This window comes from Orycteropus afer, unplaced genomic scaffold (assembly GCF_000298275.1).
Source record: "Orycteropus afer afer isolate SDZICR_OR568_19922 unplaced genomic scaffold, OryAfe1.0 scaffold00011, whole genome shotgun sequence".
NCBI classification, from domain to species: domain Eukaryota; kingdom Metazoa; phylum Chordata; class Mammalia; order Tubulidentata; family Orycteropodidae; genus Orycteropus; species Orycteropus afer.
In genome coordinates, this window is record NW_006921598.1 from 11,471,067 (window position 1) to 11,497,340 (window position 26,274).

At 37.0% G+C, this 26,274-nt stretch overlaps 1 protein-coding gene across 1 annotated transcript in view; it reads right to left on the reverse strand.

The window, feature by feature from the left end:
• CFAP206 (cilia and flagella associated protein 206) overlaps positions 1-26,274 on the reverse strand; it is a 79,875-nt gene that overhangs the window by 18,646 nt on the left and 34,955 nt on the right. Inside the window, exons 8-11 of the mRNA XM_007951484.2 lie at positions 16,542-16,661; positions 9,917-10,115; positions 7,197-7,337; positions 1,596-1,789 (exon numbers count right to left, since the gene is read on the reverse strand). Coding sequence (XP_007949675.2) covers positions 1,596-1,789; positions 7,197-7,337; positions 9,917-10,115; positions 16,542-16,661 — 654 coding nt within the window. The remainder of the gene's footprint in view (positions 1-1,595; positions 1,790-7,196; positions 7,338-9,916; positions 10,116-16,541; positions 16,662-26,274) is intronic.

The window sequence follows — 26,274 nt, forward strand, 5'->3', positions numbered from 1 at the left end:
GAGAGTATGGAGGGATGGTCACTGGGAAGAGGTAACTATGGGGAGGAAGTGGGAGGGGAGCTGTTGCATTGTGGTAAACGGTGGTCAATGACATGAGACAAAGTATATGTGAACTGCTGTATGGAAAGTGAATTTGCTCTGTAAATCTTCACCCAAATAAAAATAAATAAATTATATAAAAAAAAAGTATTCATTTTGGGACAAGAAATAAAAGAAAGATGCCCACATTCACCACTTTTATCCAGCTCTGAACTTGAGGTGCTTGTCAATGTAATAAGGTAAGAAAAAGAAGTAAAATGTATATAGTTTGGGAAAACACTTTCAATGTTTGCAGATATTAATAATGTCCACATAACTCTATCAATAGATCTATTGTGTCAATTATTAAATATTATACAATAAGACAATAAGTTAAGTAACTTCAGATTGGCCAAAATTGTAACTCCAAGTAAGACGAAGTGCTACCAGGAATATGGGTAAGTAAAAAACCTCATATACTGGAGTTTATTGTTGTAATTATTTTGAGATTTATCTCTCAGTTGAGCAACAAATTGTAGGCTTAACATTTGGCTCACATACAGAATGATACTAAACAGATAAGGGTAATCTTTCACCACAAAAGACAGAATCCAGACTCTCTACATAATCACATCACCACAACTAGCAGTATCTCATCAACAGATGGGTAGCAGAATCCCAGACAGCTGCCATAGAGCTGTCCAGGGTTCTGATTGTACAGCCTCCCCTCAAACCTTCTTACTTAGCTTGTTTCCAATTGTCTTGGCCAAGTGTGCAGCTTGCCTCTGTACCTCACTGTCACAAGTTCAACAGTTCTCTTATTAGTTGCTGCTTGGATTCCTGCTGACCTAGTCAGCCATAGTAAAACCACCCACTTCATAGTTCAAATGATGATAGAATAAACAATAAACATTTTAAATCATGTATTTCTGGTTTTTATTTTAGTTTAAAAGAGAGGAGCTGAACAAGAAGGAGGAGAGACAGAAAGATCAGTATAAAAATGAAGTGAAAATGGCATAAAAAGGAAGAAAATTAGAAGAGTACAGAGGATTAGAATGTGAGCTCCATACAGGTAGGGATTTTTATCTGTTTTGCTCACTACTAAATCCCCATGTCAGGAATAGTGGCTGATACATATGTAAGTGGCTTGTAAACCACAGTCACATAAGAAAAGAACTTTCAGATCCACTTTGGGCCCTTTCAGACCATTATTATTGAAAGACTGTTATTTTACAACTCTGAGTATAAGTAAGATATCACCTATGGTATCTGCTGAGCTCCTTTAACTTTAGATAAAGATATACTGCAGTTTCAATTATTTAACTAAATGAAAGCTTTCTCTTTCAGACTGTTCTAGTTTGTACATTCATCAGTTTGGCTCTGTATCTTGTTTTCATTATTCTCAGTGAATTCCATTAGTTTCTGTCTTCAGATGTGAATCCTTTTCAGATAACCTATAAAGGACTTATCTGACCTTGTCTCTTCCTAGACTTAAAAATCATTCTAATGTAAAATATAACTTTATAATTTACTGTACTTTAAATGTCACAAATTCTTAGACTATCAACTCCACTTACCTGAGAATATGGAATGAGGGTTTCAAACTGTTGATGAAGTTCTAGTAGCTGAATTAATTCTGCATTTTTTTTGGCCTGTTCTCTAATCAAATCAATGTATTTTTCAGGACTTTCTGAAAATGAATATGCAGCATCTCTAGTATTAAAAGTATAATACTTGTCTTTGTATTTCAAAATTCCAATTGCTGGATTTCCTGAAAATTAAGAAAAGGAACTGAATTAGGTACGAAATATTAAGTGATTCTGTTTGCAATACACCTGTCCATTATACACTATATTTTTAACATATCCCTTATGTTTATCTTTTCCTAAAATGATATAATTAGCCATTTAATCATACATTTTATTAAATTATATTTAAATGAAATTTATTCTAAATTAATTGCTTATATATTTATTTTTAAACATGATTTTCAAATGCATATATATAAAAATACTTGTTACTATCCAGATGCAAAATATTTAATTTTTTTAAGAGCAGCCATTTAATCATCTGATGAATTTTTCAAATCTTCTTAAACAACTATAAAGACTGTTTGAAACATAATTCTGTAAGAACTGCAAAAATACATATTTTTTTCCCAAAGTGCAAATTCACATGTTAAAAAATATTTCCCACTGTAAAAAAAATACAGTATGAAATATGAATTATTAAATCTGGTCTATATAGTTTGTGGGTATTATATCAAAAATTATTTGAAAAGAAACAGCTGCAAACATCCATTACTAATCAGAACGTGAAATGTACAAAGTATGAATCTAGGAAAACTAGAACACATAAAGATCAATATCCCAGGCATTAATGATCTGAAATGGACTGGTAGTGACCATTTTGAATCAGACAATTATATGGTCTACTATGCCAATAATGACAAGTTGAAGAAGAATGGTATCATATTCATGGTCAAAAAGAACATTTCAAGATCTATCCTGAAGTACAACACCATCAGTGATAGGATAATATCCATATGCCTACAAGGAAAACCAGTTAATAAGACTATTATTCAAATTTATGTACCAACCACTAATGCCAAAGATGAAGAAATAATGATTTTTTTTTTTACCAACTTGTGTAGTTTAAAACTGATCAAACCTGCAATCAATATGCATTGATAATTACTGGTGATTAAAGGTTGGAAACAAAGAAAAAGGATTAGTAGTTGTAAAGTATGGCAAGTGATAGAAATGATGCTGGAGATAACATGATAGAATTTTGCAAGACCAATGACTTTTTCAGCACAAATAGCTTTCTTCAGCAACATAAATGGTGACTATACATGTGGACCTTGCCAGATAGAATACATTGTAATCAAATTGACTATATCTGTGGAAAGAGAGGATGGAAAAGCTCAGTACACCAGTCAGAACAAAGCCAGAGGCTGAGTGCAGGACAGACTGTCAACTGCTCATATGTAAGTTCAAGTTGAAGCTAAAGAAAATTAAAAACAAGTCTACAAGAGACAAAATACAACCTTGAGTATATCTGCCTTCCTGAATTTACAGACCATCTCAAGACAAGATTTGAAACTTTGAACACTAATGACTGAATGAACACCAAATGAAATCTGGGATGACATCAAAGACATCATACATGAAGAAAGCAAGAGGTTGTTACAAAGACAGGTAAAGAAGAAAAGACCAAAATGAGTATCAGAAGAAACTGTGAAACTGGCTAGTGAATGTAGAGTAGCTAAAGTGAACACAAGAAATGTTGAAGTAAAAGAGATGAACAGATTTCAAAGGGCACATAGAGAAGACAAAATAAAGTGTTATAATTAAATTGGCAAATACTTGGAATTAGAAAACCAAAAGAGATACCAAAACATGCCTGGCATTTCTCTAGGTGAAAGAACTGAAGAAAAAAAATCAAGCTCTGAGTTGAAATACTGAAGGATTTTATGGGCAAACTATTGAACAATGCAGGAAGCATCAAAAGAAGATGGAAGGAATACAGTTATTCACCAAAAAGAACTGGTCAATATCCAGCCATGTCATGAGGTAGCATATGATTAAGAACTGATGGCACTGAAGGAGGAAGTCCAAGTTGCATTGAAGGCATTGGTGAAAACAAAGGTCCAGTAATTAATGGAATACCAATTGAGATGTTTCAACACACAGATGCAATGGTGCAAGCACTACTAGTCTATGTCAAGAAATTTGGAAGAGAGCTATCTGGCCAACTAACTGGAGGGGATCTATATTTGTGCCCATTCCAAAGAAAGGTGATCCAACAGAAAGTGGAAATTATAGAAAATATCATTAATATCACATGCAAGTAAAATTTTTCTGAAGATATTTAAAAAATGGTTGCAGCAGTATATTGACAGGGAACTGTCAGAAATTCAAGCTAAATTCAGAAGAGGATGTGGAATGAGGTATGTCATTACTGATGTCAGATGGATCTTGGCTGTAAGTAGAAAATATCAGAAAGATGATATTTTATTGACTATGCAAAGATATTTGACTGCATGGATTATAATAAATTGCAGATAACACCATGAAGAATGGAAATTCCAGAACACTTCATTATGCTCATGTGGAACCTGTACACAGACCAGTAGTCAGTCAAACAGAACGAGGGGATACTGTATTGTTTAAAATCTGGAAATGTGTGCTTCAGTGTTGTATCCTTTTACCGTACTTATTCAATATGTATGCTGAGCAAATAATCCAAGAAACTGGACTGTACAATGAAGAACGTGGCATCAGGATTGACAGAAGACTCATTAACAACCTGTGGTGCAGATGACAAAACCTCGCTTGCTGAAAGCAAAAGGGACTTGGAGTACTTACTGATGAAAATCAAAGACTACAGCTTTCAGTATGGATAACACAACATAAAGCACACACAAATCCTTACAACAACATCACAATAAATGGAGAAAATACTGGAGCTGTCAATGATTTCCTTTTACTTGTATCCACAATCAGTGCCCATTGAAGCAGCAATCAAGAAATTAAACAACATATTGTACTGGGAAAACCTGCTGCATAAGATCTCTTTAAAGTATTAGCAAGAGAAGATGCACTTTGAGGACTAAGATGTGCCTAACTGATTCCAAGGTATTTTCAATTGCCTCATAAGAATGAAAAAGCCAAACAATGAATAAGAAAGAGCAAAGAATAATTGATGTATTGTATTGTAATTACAGTGTTGGCAAAAAAATTTTGAATACACCATGGACTGCCAGAAGCAGAAGCAAAATTGTCTTGGAAGTAGTACAACAAGAATGCTCCTAAGAAGCAAGGATGACAAGATATTGTCTCACATACTTTGTACATGTTATGAGGAGGGACCAATCTTGGAGAAGGACATCATGCTTAGCAAAGTGGAGGATCAGCAAAAAAGAGAAAGAGCTTCATTGAGATGGATTGGCACAGTGGCTACAACAGTGGGTTCAAACATAGCAATGATTGAGACAATGCTGCAGGACTAGGCAGTGTTTCAACTGTTCAACTTAGGGACACTATGAGTCAGAACTGACTTGACAGCATTTAACAACAACAAATGGAGAAAACAGTAATACTGTCTTACTCATTTAATCAACAGTTTCTGACCCACTATGTGTTAGGTACTGTTCTAGTCACCAAGGATATAGAAGCAAAGTGCCTGCCCTCATTAAGCTTATACACCAATGTGAACAGATAACAAAAATATCATAGATCAGAGGGTAATCGGTGCTGTGAAAAAAAAAAAGTAATCAAACCATTTAAACACATAGTAAAACCAAGGAGGATTAGATTGCTATTTTAAATAGGGTAGTCAGGGAGGACTGAATAAGGTAAGGAACAAGGCATACAGCTATTTGTGGGGAGAGCTTTCCAAATGGAGGGAATAGCAGATGAAAAGCCTTTGAGGTGAGAGGGGACATTGGATGGTTGAGAACAGCAAAAAGGCCAGTGTGGCTGGAGTCGAGTGAACAAGGGAAAGTGCGGGAGGCAATGAGGTCATGGAAATCATCTGAAGAGGACCCTGACTGGTAAGCCACATGCCACCTTGGGATTTAAGCCACTGTGGTTTGCAAACCCAAAGGGAAATATACAGAATTCCTCTAAGAAAATGCAGATTGATGCTGCCCAGCAAACAAGGTCCCCACTGGCACGTAGTCATGACTAGCTTATTTAGTCTGAATCTATAGTCCCACGAGCCCTTAGACTTTTCTAATTCTCCCTCTTTCTTAGAATCATAGTTTGTAGAAGCTAAGAGAGACCTTCCAGAACTCTTGGTTGATCCTACCCATTTTCTTGATGAGGAAATAATGTGTTTTAATAAATAATGTGTTTTAATAAACACATGCCTCCAGAGAAGGCATTAGACTTGCTGGAGGTTACCCATGGTTCAATCAGTGGCACAATTAATGATACAACTGGGACTAGAAAACAGTTGCTCCTGAATCCTAGCCCAATCCTTTTCAACTATATAAAGCTACCTCTATTGTTCACCCTACACCCATGTTTCTACACAGTCTTTTGCATTACTCCCTTATCTTCTGAATTATGCATAAAAAAGACAAAAGAAAAGAAAGAAGCCATTTATATTCAATTACTTTTTACATCTACATGGCTGTTGATTGTTTTCACCCACATACATTGGTGACCTCAGAATATTATGATTCCAGTCCACCATTGTAAACCTCTGTTACTCCATTATGAAAAATCTAATGCCATGAAAATTTAGTCATCTTGTGTGTTTTCTGACCTGTATGCACACAATCCCAATCATTTTTTGTGGTGAGAAAAAGTAATACTCAATTAAATGATAAAAGAAAAAGAAATAAGAAAAGGAAGGAGTTTATGATACAAGGTAAATACAAAACAATCCTGTCAAATTGCTTTCATTCTAAACTTAGGAGGCTTCTTGCTATTTTCAATTCATATAGCAATTCTGAGATAATCTATTTCCTCTCACTTTCTGATTTACTCTTTGTTTTGGGAAAGCTCTAGTAAAATATACATTATAGAGAAATTTTACTTGATAAAATATTGGCCATTTACTCAGAGGCATTTGATTTATACAGAAATCCTAATCTACATTAATAGAATATAAAACAATGAAGAATATTTTTAATAAACACATCATTCAAAATTAGTGTTGCCCTTTCAAATTACTCTAGAAGATTTTTTTGGTTTTAGTGATGCTGCCTAACATTTCTGGAATCCTGCATTGGACATATGAATTATCCTTCCTTTGTCATTCCATCACTCATGACTTGTTTTGTAATTTCTTGTTTATATCAGTCTCCCATATTATACACACACACACACACACACACACATATGGGACACTTGACTGCTAACCAGAAGGCTGGCAGTTCAAACCCACCAGCCACTCCTCGGAAGGAAGGCTGGGCAATCTACTTCTGTAGTGATACTGCCTCAGAAACCCAAGGAGGGGTCGTTATGAGTCGGGTCTGACTCGACAGCACATAACAACAACAACATAATTATTATATTAGACTTTGTCAGGATCTTTATAGCTCTTCTCCTAGTTCTCCATCTGATTTCATAAAGTTTTAAAAAGTGAATAAATGAGTGACAATGACAACACTTCACATAAAAAAAAAATTGGAGGAGGGGAACGATATTATTTTAATTATATACCCGGAAGGAGAAGACCATCTGTTGTAGCCAATGTGTAGCCACAGAATCCCCGATACTGAATTAACAATTTATCAAAATTTGCTGTTGTTTCTGGGAAAAGCCATTCCAATTTTCTGAAATCTGCCAAATGTACTCTATCTTCTAAAACAGAAAAAGAAGACAAGAAAAGCTTTGGTTAATAAGAAGGTTAAATTTCCTACATAAAGCAGTAATAGCTCATTATAAACATGTTTTTATTGCTTCATACTTTTCCTACTTGAAAAAAAAACTTGACAATTACAAAACCAGATTTATGGGGAGGACTAAGGAAGATGGGACAATCTACTTCCGTAGGGATTTTGCCTCGGAAACCCAAGGAAGGGTCACTATGAGTCGGGTCCGACTCGAAGGCAAACAACAACTGGTAGCATAGTGCCTAAGACACTTGACTGCTAACCAGAAGACTGGCGGCTCAAACCCACCAGCCACTCCTCAGAAGGAAGGTTGGGCAATCTACTTCCTTAGTGATACCACCTCGGAAACCCAAGGAGGGGTCGCTATGAGTCAAGTCCGACTTGAGGGCACTTAACAACAACATAACAACAACAACTCAAGCAAAAAAGTACCAATGACCTCAGTGATTGTCCAGGGTCATATAACTTTCTGGAGCAAACTCAAGGCAAGTTTGCTGCAAAATGAACAGAGGAGAGGCCAATTAGGGAAGAAGGCATGCTGCGCTGTTCAGAGAAAAGCTGACTAAGGCACATCAGAAGGCATGTGATGGTTCCTGCTACTGCAGAGTAAAGAGGGAGGTGACTGGAAGAGACTGGTTGGCATGTGAACAAGACAGAAATAGATCAACTTCATGCCACCAGAGCTCCTCAAGATAATGTAGCTCTTAGTAATACACCTCACTCACACACTGCTGTCTAGTTGGATCTGACTCATAGCAACCCCTCCTTGGGTTTCTGAGGTGGTATTACTACAAAAGTAGATTGCCCAATCTTCCTTCCATAATAATGCACTGTTGTTGTTGTTGTTGTTATGTGCCGTCGAGTCGGCCCCGACTCATAGCACTAGGTGGAAAATATTTTGAAATGATGCTTATACACTTACACACAACTTGAAATAGGTGAGAAAGTTCTCAGTAAGAGTTAAAGAAATGTCTCTTTCTAACTTGATTTTGATAACAAGGTATACAATTTTTGTTCTTCACATTTTTAAAAGTCCTTCCTGGTGTTTACTGGTTTACCTATTTACATTTGATAAGGAAATTGACTAAGTTTTTTTTTTTACACAAATAAAAATATGTCTTCATAAAACATTGTTACTCCAAAAAGAAAACCAAACTCACTGCCATCAAGTTGATTCTGACTCATAGCAACACTTCCTTGGGTTTCCAAAGTGGTATTTCTGTGGAAGTAGATTGCCCAGTCTTCCTTAAGAGGAGTGGCTGGTGGGTTTGAACTACCAGCTTTCTGGTTAGCAGTCAAATGCCTTAGGCACTACGCCACCAGAGCTCCCTTATTTCCCCAAGGTTTTTAGTTTTCACAATCCCATCTAGAGTCTATGTCTGGCTGCATATCTCCAAACAGATGACCCCACAAATTACCTCGTGGTGACAACTAGAAGTCATCTTAGGTCTCTAATTCACGGGAGCAGAAAAAAAAAAGTGTTCTAGTGAACAGAAAGTTGTGACTTATGGTGGAAAATGACACCTTTAAATCTAAAAAATTTGCAAGTGAACTGTCTTTTCATCTCCTTTAGTTTAATGCCCAATGTTAAAGTCACATAAATTTTTCCATTTCATTTTTATTGAAAAGATATAATTGTCAATATATTTTTGAAATATATATAACATTTATATAAATAGAAATTTTCATATTTTTTTGAAAGCATAAATTTATACATAATTTATATTTGCATTGGTATGTTGTTTTTATGAAATATTGAATAGTAAAAACTTGAACTGAAAATATATTTTTGAATGTTTTAGTTTCAGTTTTTAAGTATTCTAATACTTTAATAAACTGCTATATTTTAATATTCCATTTTTATAAAAATAGAACTTGTAAAGAAAAAGAAATTGACAGAGTAAATTATCTAAATTAATTTTCTAGAATTAGAAATTTTTTTTTTTACACAAATAAATTATCTAAATTAATTTTCTTTTTAGGAAATAACTCAAGTCCCTACTTGTATTTTGACATTTCTCATTAATTTTAAGTTGTATTTAGCTACGATAAAATAGACCTAAAAAAGAAAGAGAAGTTTATTGATAAAGGCAGCCTTTCCATAAAAATCAATGTATCTTTTAAAGGGCCTAAATTAATTCTACATGGGAGAAATTTATTGATTCATAAACCTTCAATCTGAATCTGAGGTAGATACATGCCTAATGGCACTCCAAAGAAATGGAGTCTATTTTTCAACAAATATAACAAAGGATTGATATCCTTTTCTACTACAAATGAATAATAAAATCACTAAGACTGCATTGGAAATACTTAAGCACAGAAAATCATTGTTAACAGAAATGTAAGCAATAACATTAGCAATGGCTATTGCTAGATAATAAGATATCAATTTACATATTTTCTATTTTCCCCATTCCCTATAATGAACATCATGATTTTTAATACTTTATTAGAAAGATATAAATTTTAAATTTTAAATAAAGATTGACTTTATCCTAGAGGTAATTTTTAAAAGATGAGAAAATAACAGAACATTTCCATTACCCATGTGTTCTTTAATTCTACACACATCAGTTTTTACAGTCACTCCATCAAGAAGATCTTGTATTACTCTCTCAGGAAAGAATAGTTCGTGAGCACCCAGGAATGGCTCAAGATGAGTACTTAAGTTACTGAGGACACTAAGCAAAACAGTTTCGTCCTGAAAGCTAGTCCACAGATTGGAAAGTGCAATGAAAATGGGCTGAGGAAGAGAAAAAAAAAGTTAAAAATGTAACTATTTAATAAAATTACTGTACTCTTGAACATTAATACAAATTGTCATTTGTAAAGAAATTAATTCCTTAATCAAGTAAAAAACTTACTAAGTTAGAGCATAAAAATCTAGATAGAAATTAGGTTCATAAGAAAATAGATTATTTCATTTCAAAGCATTTAATTTTTGTATATTTGTATAAAGTTAATGTATTAAAAAAAAAAAAAAAAAAAAGCCAAACACAGCTGATCACCTAAGAAAGATTTCTGGAAGCTTCACCTCAAAAAGTCGAGAGGAAAAGATCATCTCTTCTACAAAAGTTCAAATACGACTCAGTATGATTAAATTTTTCTGTCCCAATTATGATTCAAAAACAAACAACCTAGAAAGCATAGAGAAAGATCTAGGGTCATGTCTTGTCATCTACAAATTAAAGGTTGTAAGTCAGTAAATGAATGTTTTCATTCATATTAAAAGCACTGCTTATAGAACAAATAAAAAAGCAATCAGATGACAAAGGGTCCAAGTCCCTTAAATGAGTAAGAGATAGTCTCTTTAGTAAATGGTGCTCGGAGAACTGGATAACCATTTGCAGAAAAATGAAACAAGATCTATACCTCACACCATACATAGAAAGTAACTCAAAATGGATCAAAGATCTAAACATAAAACCTAAAATCATAAAGTTCATGCAAGAAAACACAAGGACATACCTAGGGGCCCTAATTTATGCCATAAATAGATTATAAAACATAACTAAAAATGTACAACAACAGATTATAAATTAGCTAAGTGGGACCTCCTATAAAATAAATATTTATGCTTATCAAAAGATCTCACCAAAAGAGTAAAAAGAGAACCTACAGGCTGGGGAAAAAATTTTGGCAACAATATAAGTGACAAGGGACTAATCTCTAAAATTTATAGAAAACGTCAATATCTCAACAATAAAATAAACAAATAATCTGATTAAAAAGTGGGCAAAGGACATGAACAGACACTTCACCAAAGAAGACCTTCAGGCAGCTAACAAACATGAAAAGATGCTTGCGATCATTAGCCATTAGAGAGATGCACACAAAACTACACTGAGATAAAAATTCACTCCAGCAATTATGGCACTGATCAAAAAAAGAGAGAAAAATGCTGGCAAGGCTGTGGGGAAACTGTAACTCATACTTTGCTGGTAGGACTGCAAAATGATACAAGTACTATGGAAAACAGTATGGCACTTCCTTAAAAATCTAGAAATAGAAATACCATATGATCCAGCATTCCCACTCCTGAGTATATATCCTAGAAAAATAAGAGCTTTTACACAAATAGACATATGCACACTCACGTTCATCCCAGTATTATTCACAACAGCAAAACGATGGAAGCAACCTAAGTGGCCATCAGTGGATGAATGGATAAACAAATGGTACATACATCCAACGAAATGCTATACAATGAATCTGTGAAACATTTCACAACACGGATGAATCTAGAGGACATTAAGCTGAGTGAAATAAGTCAATCACCAAAGGACAAATACTGTATGAGATGGCTATTATAAAAAGTCAGGAATAGGTTTACACACAGAAAGAAATATTCTTTGATGCTTACCAGAGATGGGAGGTAGGGAGAGAGAGAAAGTCACTAACTAGATAGTACATAAGTGTCAATTATGGTGAAGGGAAACTCTATGCACACTATGGGGGAAGTCAGCACAACATGACCAAAGACCTGAGAGGTACACAAGAATAAAGAACAACTATAGGAGGTTAGGGAGGTCCGGTAGCATAGTGCCTAGGCACTTGACTGCTAGCCAGAAGGCTAGTGGTTCAAACCCAACAGCCACTCCTTGGAAGGAAGATGGGGCAATCTACTTCCGTAGTGATACTGCCGCGGAAATCCAAGGAGGGGTCACTATGAGTTGGGTCCAACTCGATGGCAAATTACAACAACAACATAGGCGATAAAAAGCTACAGTAAATCCTGCAACAACAGTAATAACAAAACAATAATTCATGAGTAGATACATAGGTAAATATGTATGCTAAATAGGAGCTCTGGTAGCATAGTGCTTAAGGCACTTGACTGCTAACCAGAAGGCTGTTGGTTCAAACCCACCAGCCACTTCTCAGAAGGAAGATGGGGCAATCTACTTCTGTAATCATACTGCCTCAGAAATCCAAGGAGGGGTCGCTATGGGTCGGGCTGATTCAACAGCACACAACAACAACAACAACAAATAGGTAAGGGAACTCATATAAGATATATAGATATGGTTGTGGATATTTCTACATACAAATTTGTAAATGATGCATGTATACTCATATATACAATAGAGCACATAAGGTACACAGTTAAAGAAACTACTTAGACATTGGGATGAATTACTGGATTTGAAGGCTAAAGACCATAATATCAGGGGCCCACATGAACCACAGCCTCCTCTAACCTGAAGCCAGAACTAGATGGTGTATGGTTACCACTATTGACCACTCTGGCCAGGACCACAATAGAAAGTCCCAATTAGAATGGACAAAAAATGTAGAACAAAATTCAAATTAAAAAAAAAAAGATGAGACTTATTGATCTGAAAGTGACTGGAGGAACTCCTGAGACTATTGCCCTAACACAACTTCCTAACTTGAAACTGCAGACAATCCCAGGGGGTACCTTTCAGCCAATTTAATAGATGGGCCTACAAAATAAACAGTAACACCTAGGAAAAATGCTTCTTAGGACAGTCAAGTATTTGAGACCAAAAGAGCAACATCTGCCTAAAACCAAAGATGAAAAGGCAGAAATGGACAGGGAAACTGGATGAAAGGAAATAAGGAATGCAGGGAGTTAAAGGGGAGAATGTTAACACATTGCAACCAATGGCACAGGACAATTTATATACGAAATATTGATTGGAAAACGAATTTGCTATGGAAACTGTGGTAGTTAAAGTTATGTGTCAGCTTTGGCTGGGCCTGATTTTGATGGCTGGGCTGTTGTTGTTATGTGCCATTGAGTCGGACGCGACTCATAATGACCCCTCCTTGGGTTTCCGAAGCAGTATCACTACAGAAGTAGATTGCCCAACCTTCCTTCTGAGGAGTGGCTGGTGGGTTTGAACCGTCAGCCTTCTGGTTAGCAGTCAAGTGCCTTAGGCACTATGTTACCAGTGCTCCCTGATGGCTGTGCAGCTGGTGGTAATTGTCTGTGATAAGACTGGCAATCAACTCCATGGTTGACTATGCCTCAAGCAGCTGAGTAGCTGCTTTAGGGATGTGGTCTGCTCCCAGTATATAAGGAGAAGATTTAGGAATGGTCTGCAGCTTTTGGCATGCTTGAATCCTGATGTAGCCAAGTGATTGTTAGCAGCCTGCCATGTTGTCTGCCAATCTTGGAACTCTTAATGGATTTGAATCAGTGGCCTGTTGTGTGGTTTGGGACTGTTCCATTTTACTTGTCGACCTTGGATTTGTCAGCTTCAGCAGCCAGCAGTTGCCTGAGTGAAGAAAGCCTCTGGCTTCAGTGGGTCAGGAGCAAGAGGCAGAGCTGAAGTCCAAGGTCAAGGGGCTTTCGCCCAGTCCCCAAAGCCTAGCCCTTTGAACTTGGACTTCTAGCCTCCAAAACTATAAGAGAATAATTCCCTGTTGGTTTAAGCCCTCCATTTCTGGTGTGTCTGTTAGAGCAGAACTAAGTAACCAAAACAAACTTTCACCTAAAGCACAATAAAATGTTCAAAAAAAGAAAATGATGAACACATGATTAGAAAATGAAGGAAGATGATGCTTTTTATTCAGGGGCAAAGAACTTATCTGAATTATGTGCAAATGCTTGGTGGAAAGTAGAAATTGTAAGTGATGAACTTGGATATTTGGCTGACGAGAGTCCTAAGCAAGATCTTAAAGGGGCTACATGGTTTCTCCTTGCCACTTATAGTAAAATGCTAAAGGAAAGAGACGGACTTAAAAATGAATTGAGCTTGGCTCCTAGTCACCCTTCAGACCTGGAACTGAACTCACTTCCATGGCTTCCAGCCAAATAAGACAGGCATATAAGGTAAACATTTGTATCAGGTAGTTACACTCCCTACAACAGTCATTCATGGGAGATTAGAAGGGTAGAATTTGCACAGGGAGATTGCTCAATGGGCAAGAATGCATAGGAAAGAAGGACACAGAGTAAAGGTAACCACAGGGAGGAAATGGGAAGAGAGCTGTTGCATTATGGGATTGCAATCAATGTCATGAAACAAAATGTGTAAGAACTGCTGTATGGAAAATGAATTTGCTCTTTAAACTTTCACCCAAATCACAATTGAGGAAAAAAAAAAAAAAAACTGCAAAGTGAAACAGAATTTAAAGATTTGGAAAATTCTGTTGTACTAACAAAGGACATGCGTCCTAGAATGCTTATCAAGGTCATGGCTGTATAATCTTTTGTTTAAAAGATTAAGCCTCTGACTGATGGACCTAACCAACTATTAAAAAAAAAAAAAAAAATCAGATTAGACTGAAGGGGATAGAGAAAAAACAAAACTGTCTGCCTCTTAAGAATTCTACAGCCAGGAAATAGGCCAAAGGAGTTCCATCTATTGTCCTCTGAGAAAAGAAAAGGAACATCCCTGGAGTAGCAAAGAGATCAGTAGACCTGTAGGAAAGAGCACAGAATGGAAGCTCTTCTCGGTTTCCAAGGAGGGGACCACAGTTTCCTAGATCTCAAAGGGTGAGACCACAGCCTCCTAGGTTTCAAAAACCTGGATCTTCACCAACTCAGTTCTGGAGTGTGAGGTTGCCATTAAGGTGTGCCAGCAGAGTGGGGTCGCTACCTACAGCCAAGGGGGTGGTGTTGCCATGCCCCAGGGGAAGAAAGAAGGAGCCTGCCAGGGCTGAGAGGATGGGGTCACTACTTGGATGGACTAGGAGAATGGTGCTGTCTAAAGCTGAGGGAGCAGAGTTGCTATCTCAGAGGGTGTGGAAGGCAGAGCTGAAGCCCAGGACACAGGGGCCTCCACCCAAAATCCAGGGGGCAAGCCAACTCCCAGAGTCTGGAGGGCAGGGCTGTTGTCCAGATGGTCTCAGAGAAGAAAAGATTATTTCATGCCTTGAGAGCTAAAGGAATTTGTTCTGCTGGGTTTGGGCTTGCTTATTGCCTGTTATCCCTTCTTTCCCTCCAATTTCTCCCATTTGTAATGAAAATGTCTACCTCATGTCTGTTCTATCATTGTACTTTGGAAACAACTAACTTGCAGTATAGATTTCACAGGTTCATAAATAAAGAGGAATTTTTCCCCAGGATGGAATACTCCTAAAATCGCATCCATATTTGATTTAGATGATTCAGACAATGAGATTTTAGGCTTGGAGTTGATTAAGACTTTTGGGATGATAAGATGGGATGACTATGTTTTGCATGTGGCATGGACATGATTTTTTAAGGACTAAAGGATGGAATGTTATGAACTGAATTATGATTTACAAAAATATGTTACAAATCCTAACCTTTATGCTTGTGGTTATAATCTCATTTGGGAATGGGCTGTTTTGTTATGTTAATGAGGCAGGATTGGTGTAGGGTGGTGTTGTAGTCAATCTCTTCTGAGATATAAAAGAGATTAAACAAGGAGGAAGGGAGAGATGGGGCAAGATAGATGACAAAACACATGGAGATTTCCAAGGAACCAAGAAACAGAAGTTGAAGAGACAAGGACTTTCCTCCAGAACAGATAGAGAGAGCCTTCCCCTAGAGCTGGCATTCTGAATTCAGATTTCCAGCTTCCTAAACTGTGAGAAACTAAATTTCTGCTTGTTAAAGCCAGATTGAAAAAAAACAAAAAAACCAGACTCCATGTATAAGTAAAACAACTTAGCCTTTTATTTCTTGGCTTTCAAAAAGAAATATTGGGAATAATTGCAGAAAGTTATCAGAAGCTCAGAGACTTTATAAAACACTGCACATATATTTTGCACCTGTTTGTCCAGGTAGGGGCTGCCAGCCTGTCCCATAAACTGCTACAGATAATCAGAAAGTGTAGGTGCAGGCCTAATAAACAAGATGATTTTTACGTCTTTTCAGAAAGGTTACAATTTATATCACCTCCTTGCTGGAGAAAATTTCTGACAAGCTGCTATGACACATTTTCAAAACCGTATTCTGTATCATTTCTGTTTCCATAACTAGTGCTGATTTATGTTTATGATACATTATATCTACATTTCCTTTTGTATAATAGCTTATAAAGGGAAATCCTCTCATCCAACATAGAACATACGATTACTACAAAATAACCAGAAAGGACAGAATCAATATATATATAATTAATGTTATATTTTTAGAATTAAATTATAATGCCTTTTGATCTAATTTATAGGACTCAAAAAGTATGTTCACTCTTAAACAAGATCAAAGTTGATGACAAATACTTACAAAGACTTGTGATGTTGGGACAGCGGTCTTTGATTTAACAGTCATTTTTAATTGTTCCAGTTGGGCTGCTAACTGCTTTATCATCATTTCCACTTCTTGAGCACAAGTAATTATATCTGACTGTGAAGACAATATGATTTGCATTAATATTTCTATAATTTAACTACAAAAATCATATGTGGTTTAAACCTTACCTTCTCCCCACATCCTAACGGTAAGCACATTGAGAATCGGGCTCTGTTCTCCACTGTACCCCAATATCAAAAATAGTACCAGCATACAGAAGATGCTCCAGAAATATTTGTTGGATGGATGAATCTCTTGAAATACAATGGCTATATTTTTCTTAAGTGTATATAGGTACTCGTTGATATTCAGTATAATTGTATTCCTGAAAAGTGGTCCCCCTGACACAGCTTTGTATGGCTATGATTTTCTAATTCCCCAATGTTAAAAATTAATTAAGTATTCCTTGGGAAACTATTTTTATACCAAGATTGAATAAAATTACACTCAAGAATGCATACAATAAAAATCAAACCCTAGAGAGAAAAGCAATATATTTCTGAAATGAGAATGGTAATGTGAAATAAGGTGGTAAATGTTGAATTTAAAAGAATTAATGACATTTATTCTTGTTGTTATGTGCCGTCAAATCGGCCCTGACTCATAATGACCCCTCCTTGGGTTTCCGAGGCAGTATCATTACAGAAGTAGATTGCCCCATCTTCCTTCCGAAAAGTGGCTGGTGGGTTTGAACCAGCAGCCTTCTGGTTAACAGTCAAGTGCCTTAGGCACTATGCTACCAAAGCTCCTGACATTTATTCTTACTATGTGCTAATACATCTTCCTTGACATGAAGTCAATTCTGACTTACAATGACCCTATAAGGAGCTCTGGTGGCACAGTGCCTAAGGCATTTGACTTGCATGATAGACTGCTAACCAGAAGGTTAAGTGGGAACCCAATGGGGGTTGCTAGACTATTTTTTAATGATAAAAAACATCTGCATCATAAGAAATATAAAGTATTATTATTGTATGTTAACACATAAAATCTTTTAATTTTTTTTTTTTTTTGGTATTTCACAAATAAAGTGTATCCTGTTTTCTTTTTACTCATATTACTATTTAAGCATTTCCTGTCCTCTTGCTTAACTCTCCTATATAATACTATCTGTTCTATCCTTAGACTAAGAAGTCTTTTACCTAATCCACAGAGGGTTTTTTTCCCCTTTGTTAGTTTTATTTTCAAATTCAAATATGAAATGTAATTTTAATATCTTTTTATATTTGTACGATAATAATAAGAAACAGAAGTAAATTTGTATATTCTCCACAGTGAAAGTTGCATCAACACATAATACTTCTATTTAAATTGCAGTAAATATATATGTAACAAAACATTCGCTAATTCAACATTCATCACATGTACAATTCAGTGACATTGAGTACATAACACTTTTCAAGCCTAAATTTAAATACTCACAGATTCCCTTCCTCAAGCTGTTTGCAGGGTCCATTTGTAGGCACTCAGAACTTTTTTTATTTTTTCTAATAATGTTCTAGAACAATTACTCTCTAAACAGTTTGAAAAAAACACAAAAACCAACAAAAACTTGTTCACAACCATGAGTTTTTAGTTGTAAAGGTAGTCTTCTAGGTATGCTATCACTTAAAATTTCTTTTTTCACACAATACAGTCAAATGCTTGGGGAAAAGACATGATCCCAGTACATTGCTGATGCTCCTTTTCCTTCTACTTTTAAATTTTTAAGTTCTTCATATTTTCTTCCATGGGCAAATTTCAACACGTCTAAAGGAAGCACAAATTCTGTCTAACTGATTTTTTAATTGGATTATCAGAAAAAATTAAGATGCCCTGTAAACAGACACTGCAACCATATTTTTTTTTAAAGTTTTTAAAATGTCTTATAGTTTTAACAAGTTTTATGTATCAAACCCAACTTTTACTTGCACAGTAACAATAGGCAGCTTTTTCTCTATGATGACTGACTTGCACTTTAAAAACCCACAGATTATGGAATTCTGTTTTCTCAACTAAGACAATCAACAAGACTGTAATCACTCCTCCCTTTCCTTTTCCAGAATATTTGAAATTGCTCACTGCAGCAGATAAAGTACTTACCAAACCAAAATAAAATAACCCACTATCTCATCCATGCTATAACTGAATTTTTAAGTTGTTTTTTTTTTTTAACAAAAATTGAACATAGCAGTAGCAAGAGAACTTACTTTTCAATCAAAATCAATAGACTTTTTTTCACTCAAAATCAATACCACACAAAATTATATTAATATTCAATTGTTGTTGTTGTTGTTGTTGTTATGTGCCATTGAGTTGGACCTGACTCATAGCGACTCCTCCTTGGGTTGCCGAGTGTCTTAGCCACTGTGCTACCAGAGCTCCCAGTACTCAATATTTAATATTATATATAATATTCAATGTGACTTTAAAAAATAGACTTTAAAAAATAGATTTCAAGATAGAAAATTTTCTCAGCTAAGCGCTCTGGTGGCATAGTGCCTAAGGCATTTGACTGCTAACCAGAAGGCTGGTGGTTCAAACCCACCAGCTGCTCCTCGGAAGGAAGATTGGCCAATCTACTTCCGCAGTGATACCACCTCAGAAACCCAAAGAGGGGTCGCTAAGAGTCAGATCCAACTCAACAGCAGTGAGTTTTAGTTTTTAAAGATAAATTAATTGACATATTTTATAACCTATGGACAATTCTCCACCACTCATCTATCAGTGTGTTATACTGTGGTGGCTTGCATTTTGCTGTGATGCTAGAAGATATGCCACCAATATTTACCATCAGGTTCACCCAGGGAGGACAGGTTACAACAGAGCTTTCAAATTAAAACAGAAAGAAGGAAGAGGGGATCAACTTCTGAAAAAATTAGCCATTGAAAATCTTATGAATATCAGGAAAACATTGTCTGATACAGTGCTAGAAGATGAGCCCCACAGGTTGTAAGGCACTCAAAATACAACTGGGGAACAGCTGCCTCCTCAAAGTAGAGGTGATCTTGATGACGTGGATGGAGTAAAGCTTTTAGGACATTCATTTGCTGGTGTGGGATGAGTGAAAATGAGAAGAGACAGCTGCAAATACCCATCAATAATTAGAACATGGAACATATACAGTATGAATCTAGGAAAATTGAAAATTGTCAAAAATGAAAATGGAATGCATAAAGATCAATATCCTAGATATTAGTGAGCTGAAATGAACTGGTATTGGCCATTTTGAACCAGACAATCATATGGTCTCCCATGCTGGGAATGAAAATTTGAAGAGGAATGGTGTTGTGTTCATCATCAAAAAGAATATTTCAAGATCTATCCTGAAGTACAATGCTGTCAGTGATAAGATAATATCCATGCACCTACAAGGAAGACCAGTTAATATTACTATTATTCAAATTTACACACCAACTACTAAAAGCAAAGATGAAGAAATTAAAGATTTTTACCAACTTCTGTAGTTAAGTTGGCTAAATATGCAATCAAGATGCATTGGTATTACTGGTGATTGGAATGTGAAAGTTAGAAACAAATAAGCAGTGTCAGTACTTGAGAAATATGGCATTGGTGATAGAAATGACGCTGGAGATTGCATGATAGAATTTTGCAAGACCAATGACTTATTCATTGCAAATACTTTTTTTCAACAACATAAATGGCAAGTATACACATGGACCTTGGCAGATGGAATACAAGGAAATCAAATCAACTACATATGTGGAAAGAGACAATTGAAAAGCTCAGTATCATCAGTCAAAACAAGGTCAGGAGCTGACTGTGGAACAGACTATTAATTGCTCATATGCAAGTTCAACTTGAAGCTGAAGAAAATTAAAACAAGTCCATAAGAGCCAAGATACAACCATGATTATATCCCACTGAATTTAGAGACTATTTCAAGAACAGATTTGATGCATTCATCGAACACCAATGACTGAAGACCAGATGAGTTGTGGGATGACATTGAGAACATCATACATGAAGAAAGCAAAAGGTCAACAAGAAAGGCAGAAAAGAAAGAAAAGACCAAATTGTCAGAAGCGACTCTGAAATTTGCTCTTGAATGAAGAATAGCTAAAGCAAATGGAAGAAATGATGAAGTAAAAAGCTGATCAGAAGATTTCAAACGGTGGCATGAGAAGACAAAGTAAAGTATTATAATGTAATGTGCAAAGACCTGGAGTTAGAAAATAAAAAGGGAAGAACATGCTCAAGACTTCTCAAACTGAAAAACTGAAGAAAATATTCAAGCTTCGAATTGCAAGATTGAACAATTCTATGGGCAAAATATTGAACAATGCAGGAAGCATCAAAAAAAGATGGAAGGAATGCACAGAATCATTGTAACAAAAAGAACTGGTTGATGTTCAGCTGTTTTAGGAAGTAGCATATGATCAAGAACCAAAGGTGTTGAAGGAAGAAGTCCAAGCTGCACTGAAGGAATTGGCAAAAAAAAAAGGCTCCATGAATTAGCAGGATACCCATTGTTTTGTTACCTAGTGCCACTCTAACAGCAGATACCACAAATGAGATGGCTTTAGCAAACAAGAATTTATTTTCTTACAGTTTGCAGGTTTTAAGTCTGAGTTCAAAGTGCCAGGCTATAGGGGCTGGGTGAAAGCCCCTCAAACTTGGGCTTCAGCTCTGCTTCCTGCTCCTAGCCCACTGAAGCTGGAGGCTTTTCTTCATTCAGCTGCTGCCTGCTGAGGCTGACAAGCCCAAAGCTGACAAGTAAAAAGGCACAGTCTTGATGTTACCAAACCACACAGCAGGCCATTAATTCAAGTCCATCGAAAGTCCCAAGGTCAGCAGAGCATGGCAGGCTGCTGAACAGCAACCTGGCTACATGCAGGGTTCAAGCATTCCATAAGCCACAGTCCATTCCCCAAGGCTTCTCCTTATATACAGGAAGTAGACCACATCCCTAAGGCAGCCACTCAGCTGCTCACAGTAGATTCCACCATGAAGTTGATTACCAGTCTCATCATGGGAAATACTACAACCAGCTGCCCAGCCACTCAACCAGGCCCAGCGAAGTTGACAAACTGAACTACCACACCCATTGAGATATTTCTACAAACAGATGCAACACTGAAGGCACTCACTCATTTATGCCAAGAAATTTGGAAGACAGCTACCTGATCAGGTCACTGGAAGAGATTCATATTCGTGCCCATTCCAAAGAAAGGTGATCCAACAGAATGTGAATATTATCAAACCATATCATTAATATCATATACAAGTAAAATTTTGCTGAAAATAATTGCAAAATGGTTGTAGCAGTACATTGACAGGGAACTGACAGAAATTCAAGCCAGATTCAGAAGATGTGGAATAAAAGTTAACATTTCTTATGTCAGATGGATCTTGGCTGAAAGTAGAGAATTTCAGAAAGATGTCTACCTGTGTTTTATTGACTATGCAAAGGCATTTGACTGCATATTTCATAACAAATTATAGATAACATTGCAAAGAATGAGAATTTCAGAACACTTAATTTGTGCTTATGAGGAACTTATACATAGACCGAGAGGCATCATTTGAACAGAGCAAGGGGATACTGCACTGTTTAAAATCAGGAAAAGTGTGTGTCATGGCTCTATCCTTTTACCATACTCGATCTGTATGCTGAGCAAATAATGCAAGAAGTTGGACTAGATGAAGAAGAATGAGGCATCAGGATTAGTAAAGACTCATTAATGACTGGTAATATGCAGATGGCACAGCCTTGCTTACTGAAAGCAGAGAAGACTTGAAGCACTTACTGATGAAGATCAAAGACTACAACCTTCAGTATGGATTACACTTCAACAACAACAAAAAAAAATCTTAACAACTGGACCAATAAACAGCATTAAGTTCAAGGAGAAAAGATTGAAGTTGCCAAGTATTTCATTTTACTTGGATCCAAGATCAATGCCCATAACAACAGCAGTCAAACCAAATGATGTATTGCATTGGGCAAATCTGCTGCAACGGACCTCTTACAAAAGTGTTAAAGACAAAGATGTGACTGTGAAGACTAAAGTACTCCTGACCCAAGCCTTCTTTTCAATAGCTTCATGCATGTGAAAGCTGGACAATGTATAAGAAAGACCACATGTTTTGGTTATCTCTAGTGCCACTCTAACAGACATATCACAAATGGGTGGTTTAAACAAACAGGACTTTATTCTCTTATAGTTTAGGAGGTTGGAAGTCTGAGTTCAAAGTGCCAGCTCTAGGGGTTGGGTGAAAGCCCCTCAACCCTGGGCTTCAGCTCTGTCTCTTGCTTCTGGCCCACTGAAGCTGGAGGCATCTCTTAGATCAGGCAGCTGCTGGCTGCTAAGGCTGACAAACCCAAGGTCAACAAATAAAATGGCAGTCCCAAAATTATCCAGCAACATGGCAGGCCACTAATTCAAGTTCATTAACAGTCCCAAGATCAGCAGACAACATAGCAGGTCAATGAGATGAAGGCTCAGCCAAATGCAGGGTCCAAGTGTGTCTAAAGCTCAGAGACCTTCCTCAATGCTTCTCCTTATTATATACTGGAAGCAGACCACATCCCTAAGGCAGCTACTTAGCAGCTCCAGGAGATTCCACCAGGTAGTTGATTACTGATTTCATCATGGAGAATAACTATATCCAGCTACCCAGACACTCAAAACCAGGCCCAGCCAAGCTGACACACAACTTAACTATCACACCACAGAAGAACTGATGCATTTGAAATGGTGTTGGCCAAGGATATTGAATATACCATGGATTACCAGAAAAATGAACAAATCTTTCTTGGAAGAAGTACATCCAGAACGCTCCCTAGAATCAACAATGGCCAGACTTCATCTCACATACTTTGGTCATGTTATCAGGAGGGGCTGTTCCCTGGGGAAGAATATCATGCTTGGTAAAGTAGAGGGTCCATGAAAAAGGGAAAGACCCTCAATGAAATGGATTGACAGAGTAGCTACACAGCAATGATTGTGAGGACAACGCAGGACCGGGCAGTGTTTTGTTCTGTTGTACATAGTGTTGCTATGAATTGAAACCAACTTGACAGCACCTATTGACAACAACAACATGAGATAATACTGATTAGTCCAATATCTACTCTAATATAATCAATGTTAATTGTATCTAAAGCATATTGATCAGGGAAGATTGGATAGTTAAAAACTAAACAATAAGAACAAACACTGATTGAATAAGCAAAGAATCAGGAAGCTAAGAGGACTCATCTTGGACCTGACTACATTAGTTAAATTGCCCTGGAGAGTGTTAATAGTAGAAAATTAACCTTCTCAATGATATGAACAGCAAGGGGCTTGGAAATGAGTTAGGATCTAGGAAAATAAGAGCTCTTCATCTTATGCTTCTACCAAAATGAAATCAGAGCTGTTCTGCTAGGGCCATAACAATGACGATGATAATCAGTGGCAGCATCACCATCATAATTATTTATTGAAATTGTATTATGTGCCAAGCACCATTCTATGTTTTCAATTAATAGTGATTATTAGCAATACTTACAGTTATACATCCTTATGTATAACAGTTTCCCAAGGCTCTGTCTTCAGGCCTTTCTGACTGCCAATGACAAAAGTAAGTGTGAGCTGGTTGTTGTTAGGTGCTGTTGAGTTGGCTCTGGCTCATAGTGACCCTATGTACAATAGAACAAAACACTGCCTGGTTGTGTGCCATCCTCACAGTCCTCTCTATACCTGAGCCTATCGTTGCAGTCACTGTGTCAATCCATCTCGTAGAGGATCTTCCCCTTTTTTGATGATCCTCCACTTTACCAAACATGATATCCTTCTCCAAGGTCCCTTTTGACAGCATGACCAAAGTAGGTAAGACAAAGTCTGGCCATTCTCACTTCCAAGGAGCATTCCAGTTGCATTTCTTCTAGGACAGATTTGTTTGTTCTTCTGGAAGTCCGTGGTACTTTCAGTATTCTTCACCAACACCACAACCCAAAAGCATCAATTCTTCAGTCTTTCTTATTCATTGTCCAGCTCTCACATGCATATGAGGCAATTAGAAATACTTTGGCTTGAGTTAGGCACACCTTAGTCTTCAAAGAGACATCTTTGCTCTTCAGAACTTTAAAGAGGTCTTCTGCAGCAGATATTCCCAGTGCAATATGACATATGAACTCCTGACTGCTGCTTCCATTGGTTGTTGAATGTGAGGCTACACTCCCTAAAAAGTCCCTGTAGTGGATCCATACGTATTTCATGTGGCCCCATATGCACATCAAGATAAGTTCATTGTAAAATATGGCTCTTAGTCTTTGACTAGCTGTGTAGCCACAAGTCAGTAAAAATGTTACAGGAACTTTTTTTTAATTGTGATTTGGGTGAAAGTTTACACAGCAAATTCACTTTCCATACAGTAGTTAACATACACTTTGTCTCATGACATTGACTACAATTTACCCCAATGCAACAGCTCCCCATTCACTTCCTCCCCATAGTTACCTTTCCCTGTGTCCTTCCCTCCATTCACTCCTGCCCCCTGAGCTGTCTCTCTGTGCATAAACAGCCCTTCTTTCTCCCATGATTGTTCTCTCCAAGGAGTGTATATACCTCAGGTAAATGTTCAACTCCTATGCTGTCTTTTGTTTGGCTGGAAGCCACAGGAGTGGGTTCAATTCCAGACCTGAAGGGCAGCTAGAGGTCATAGTCTCTGGTTCCTTCAGGCTCTATCAGACCAACAGACCTGGTCACTTTATTTTATTTTATTTTCCAATGATTTTGAGTTTTATTCCACATTGTTCTCCCTCTCTATCCAGGATCTCCTACACAGACACCCCTCCAAATGGTTGACAGTAGTAGCTGGACACTATCTAGTTCTTCTGGTCTCATAGTCATATTGGCTGCGGATCGCATGGTATACCAGTTGCTTGGACTAATTGTTTTCATGAATCTTTGATTTTCTTCATTCTTCTTTGTTCTGGATGAGGAGAGACCCATTGTTGCATCTAGATGACTGCTTGAAAGGTTGTAAGATCTCAGTTGCTACTCATCAAAGTAGGAGGTGGGACAATGTTTTGTGTAGTATGTTATGCCAATTGAGCTTGAAGTCTCCTGCGACTATGGTCCCGAGCCCACAGGTTCAATTATTTGCACCCTCTGGGTAGCTGGCTATGATCAAGAAGTGACTACAACTTTGTACCTTGTCAGCTCTACTATACACCTGGGAATTCTTACAGAACATACAAATACACATGCAGAACCATTGTCTGCCAACCTTATACATGGTCTTGGGTACACTCCCCACTGCATAGACATACCTAATAGTTCAGCCTGTCTACCCATCTATCCAGCTGTATACCCATGTTTGCCTTCACTGACAACACCGTACTGTAGGTGCAAAAGGGTTCATCTTTGTTGTCTGCACCTCCCATGAACCTCTCTATATCTTCCTCTTCCTCAATGCCACCATGTTGATAACTCACATTTGGTACAATGCCCTTCTCTTCACCCAAATCAATACTTATCTCTACCTATCTAACAGTGTTCCCGACTCTACCCTCCCACCCCTGGTAACCAACAAAATTTCCTTCCATAGATAAACTTTTCCTTGACTTTTACAATAACGGACTAATACAATATTTGTCCTTCTGTGATTTGACTTATTTCACTCAGCATAATGTCCTCCAAGTTCATCCACATTATGTGGTGTTTTGCAATTCTAC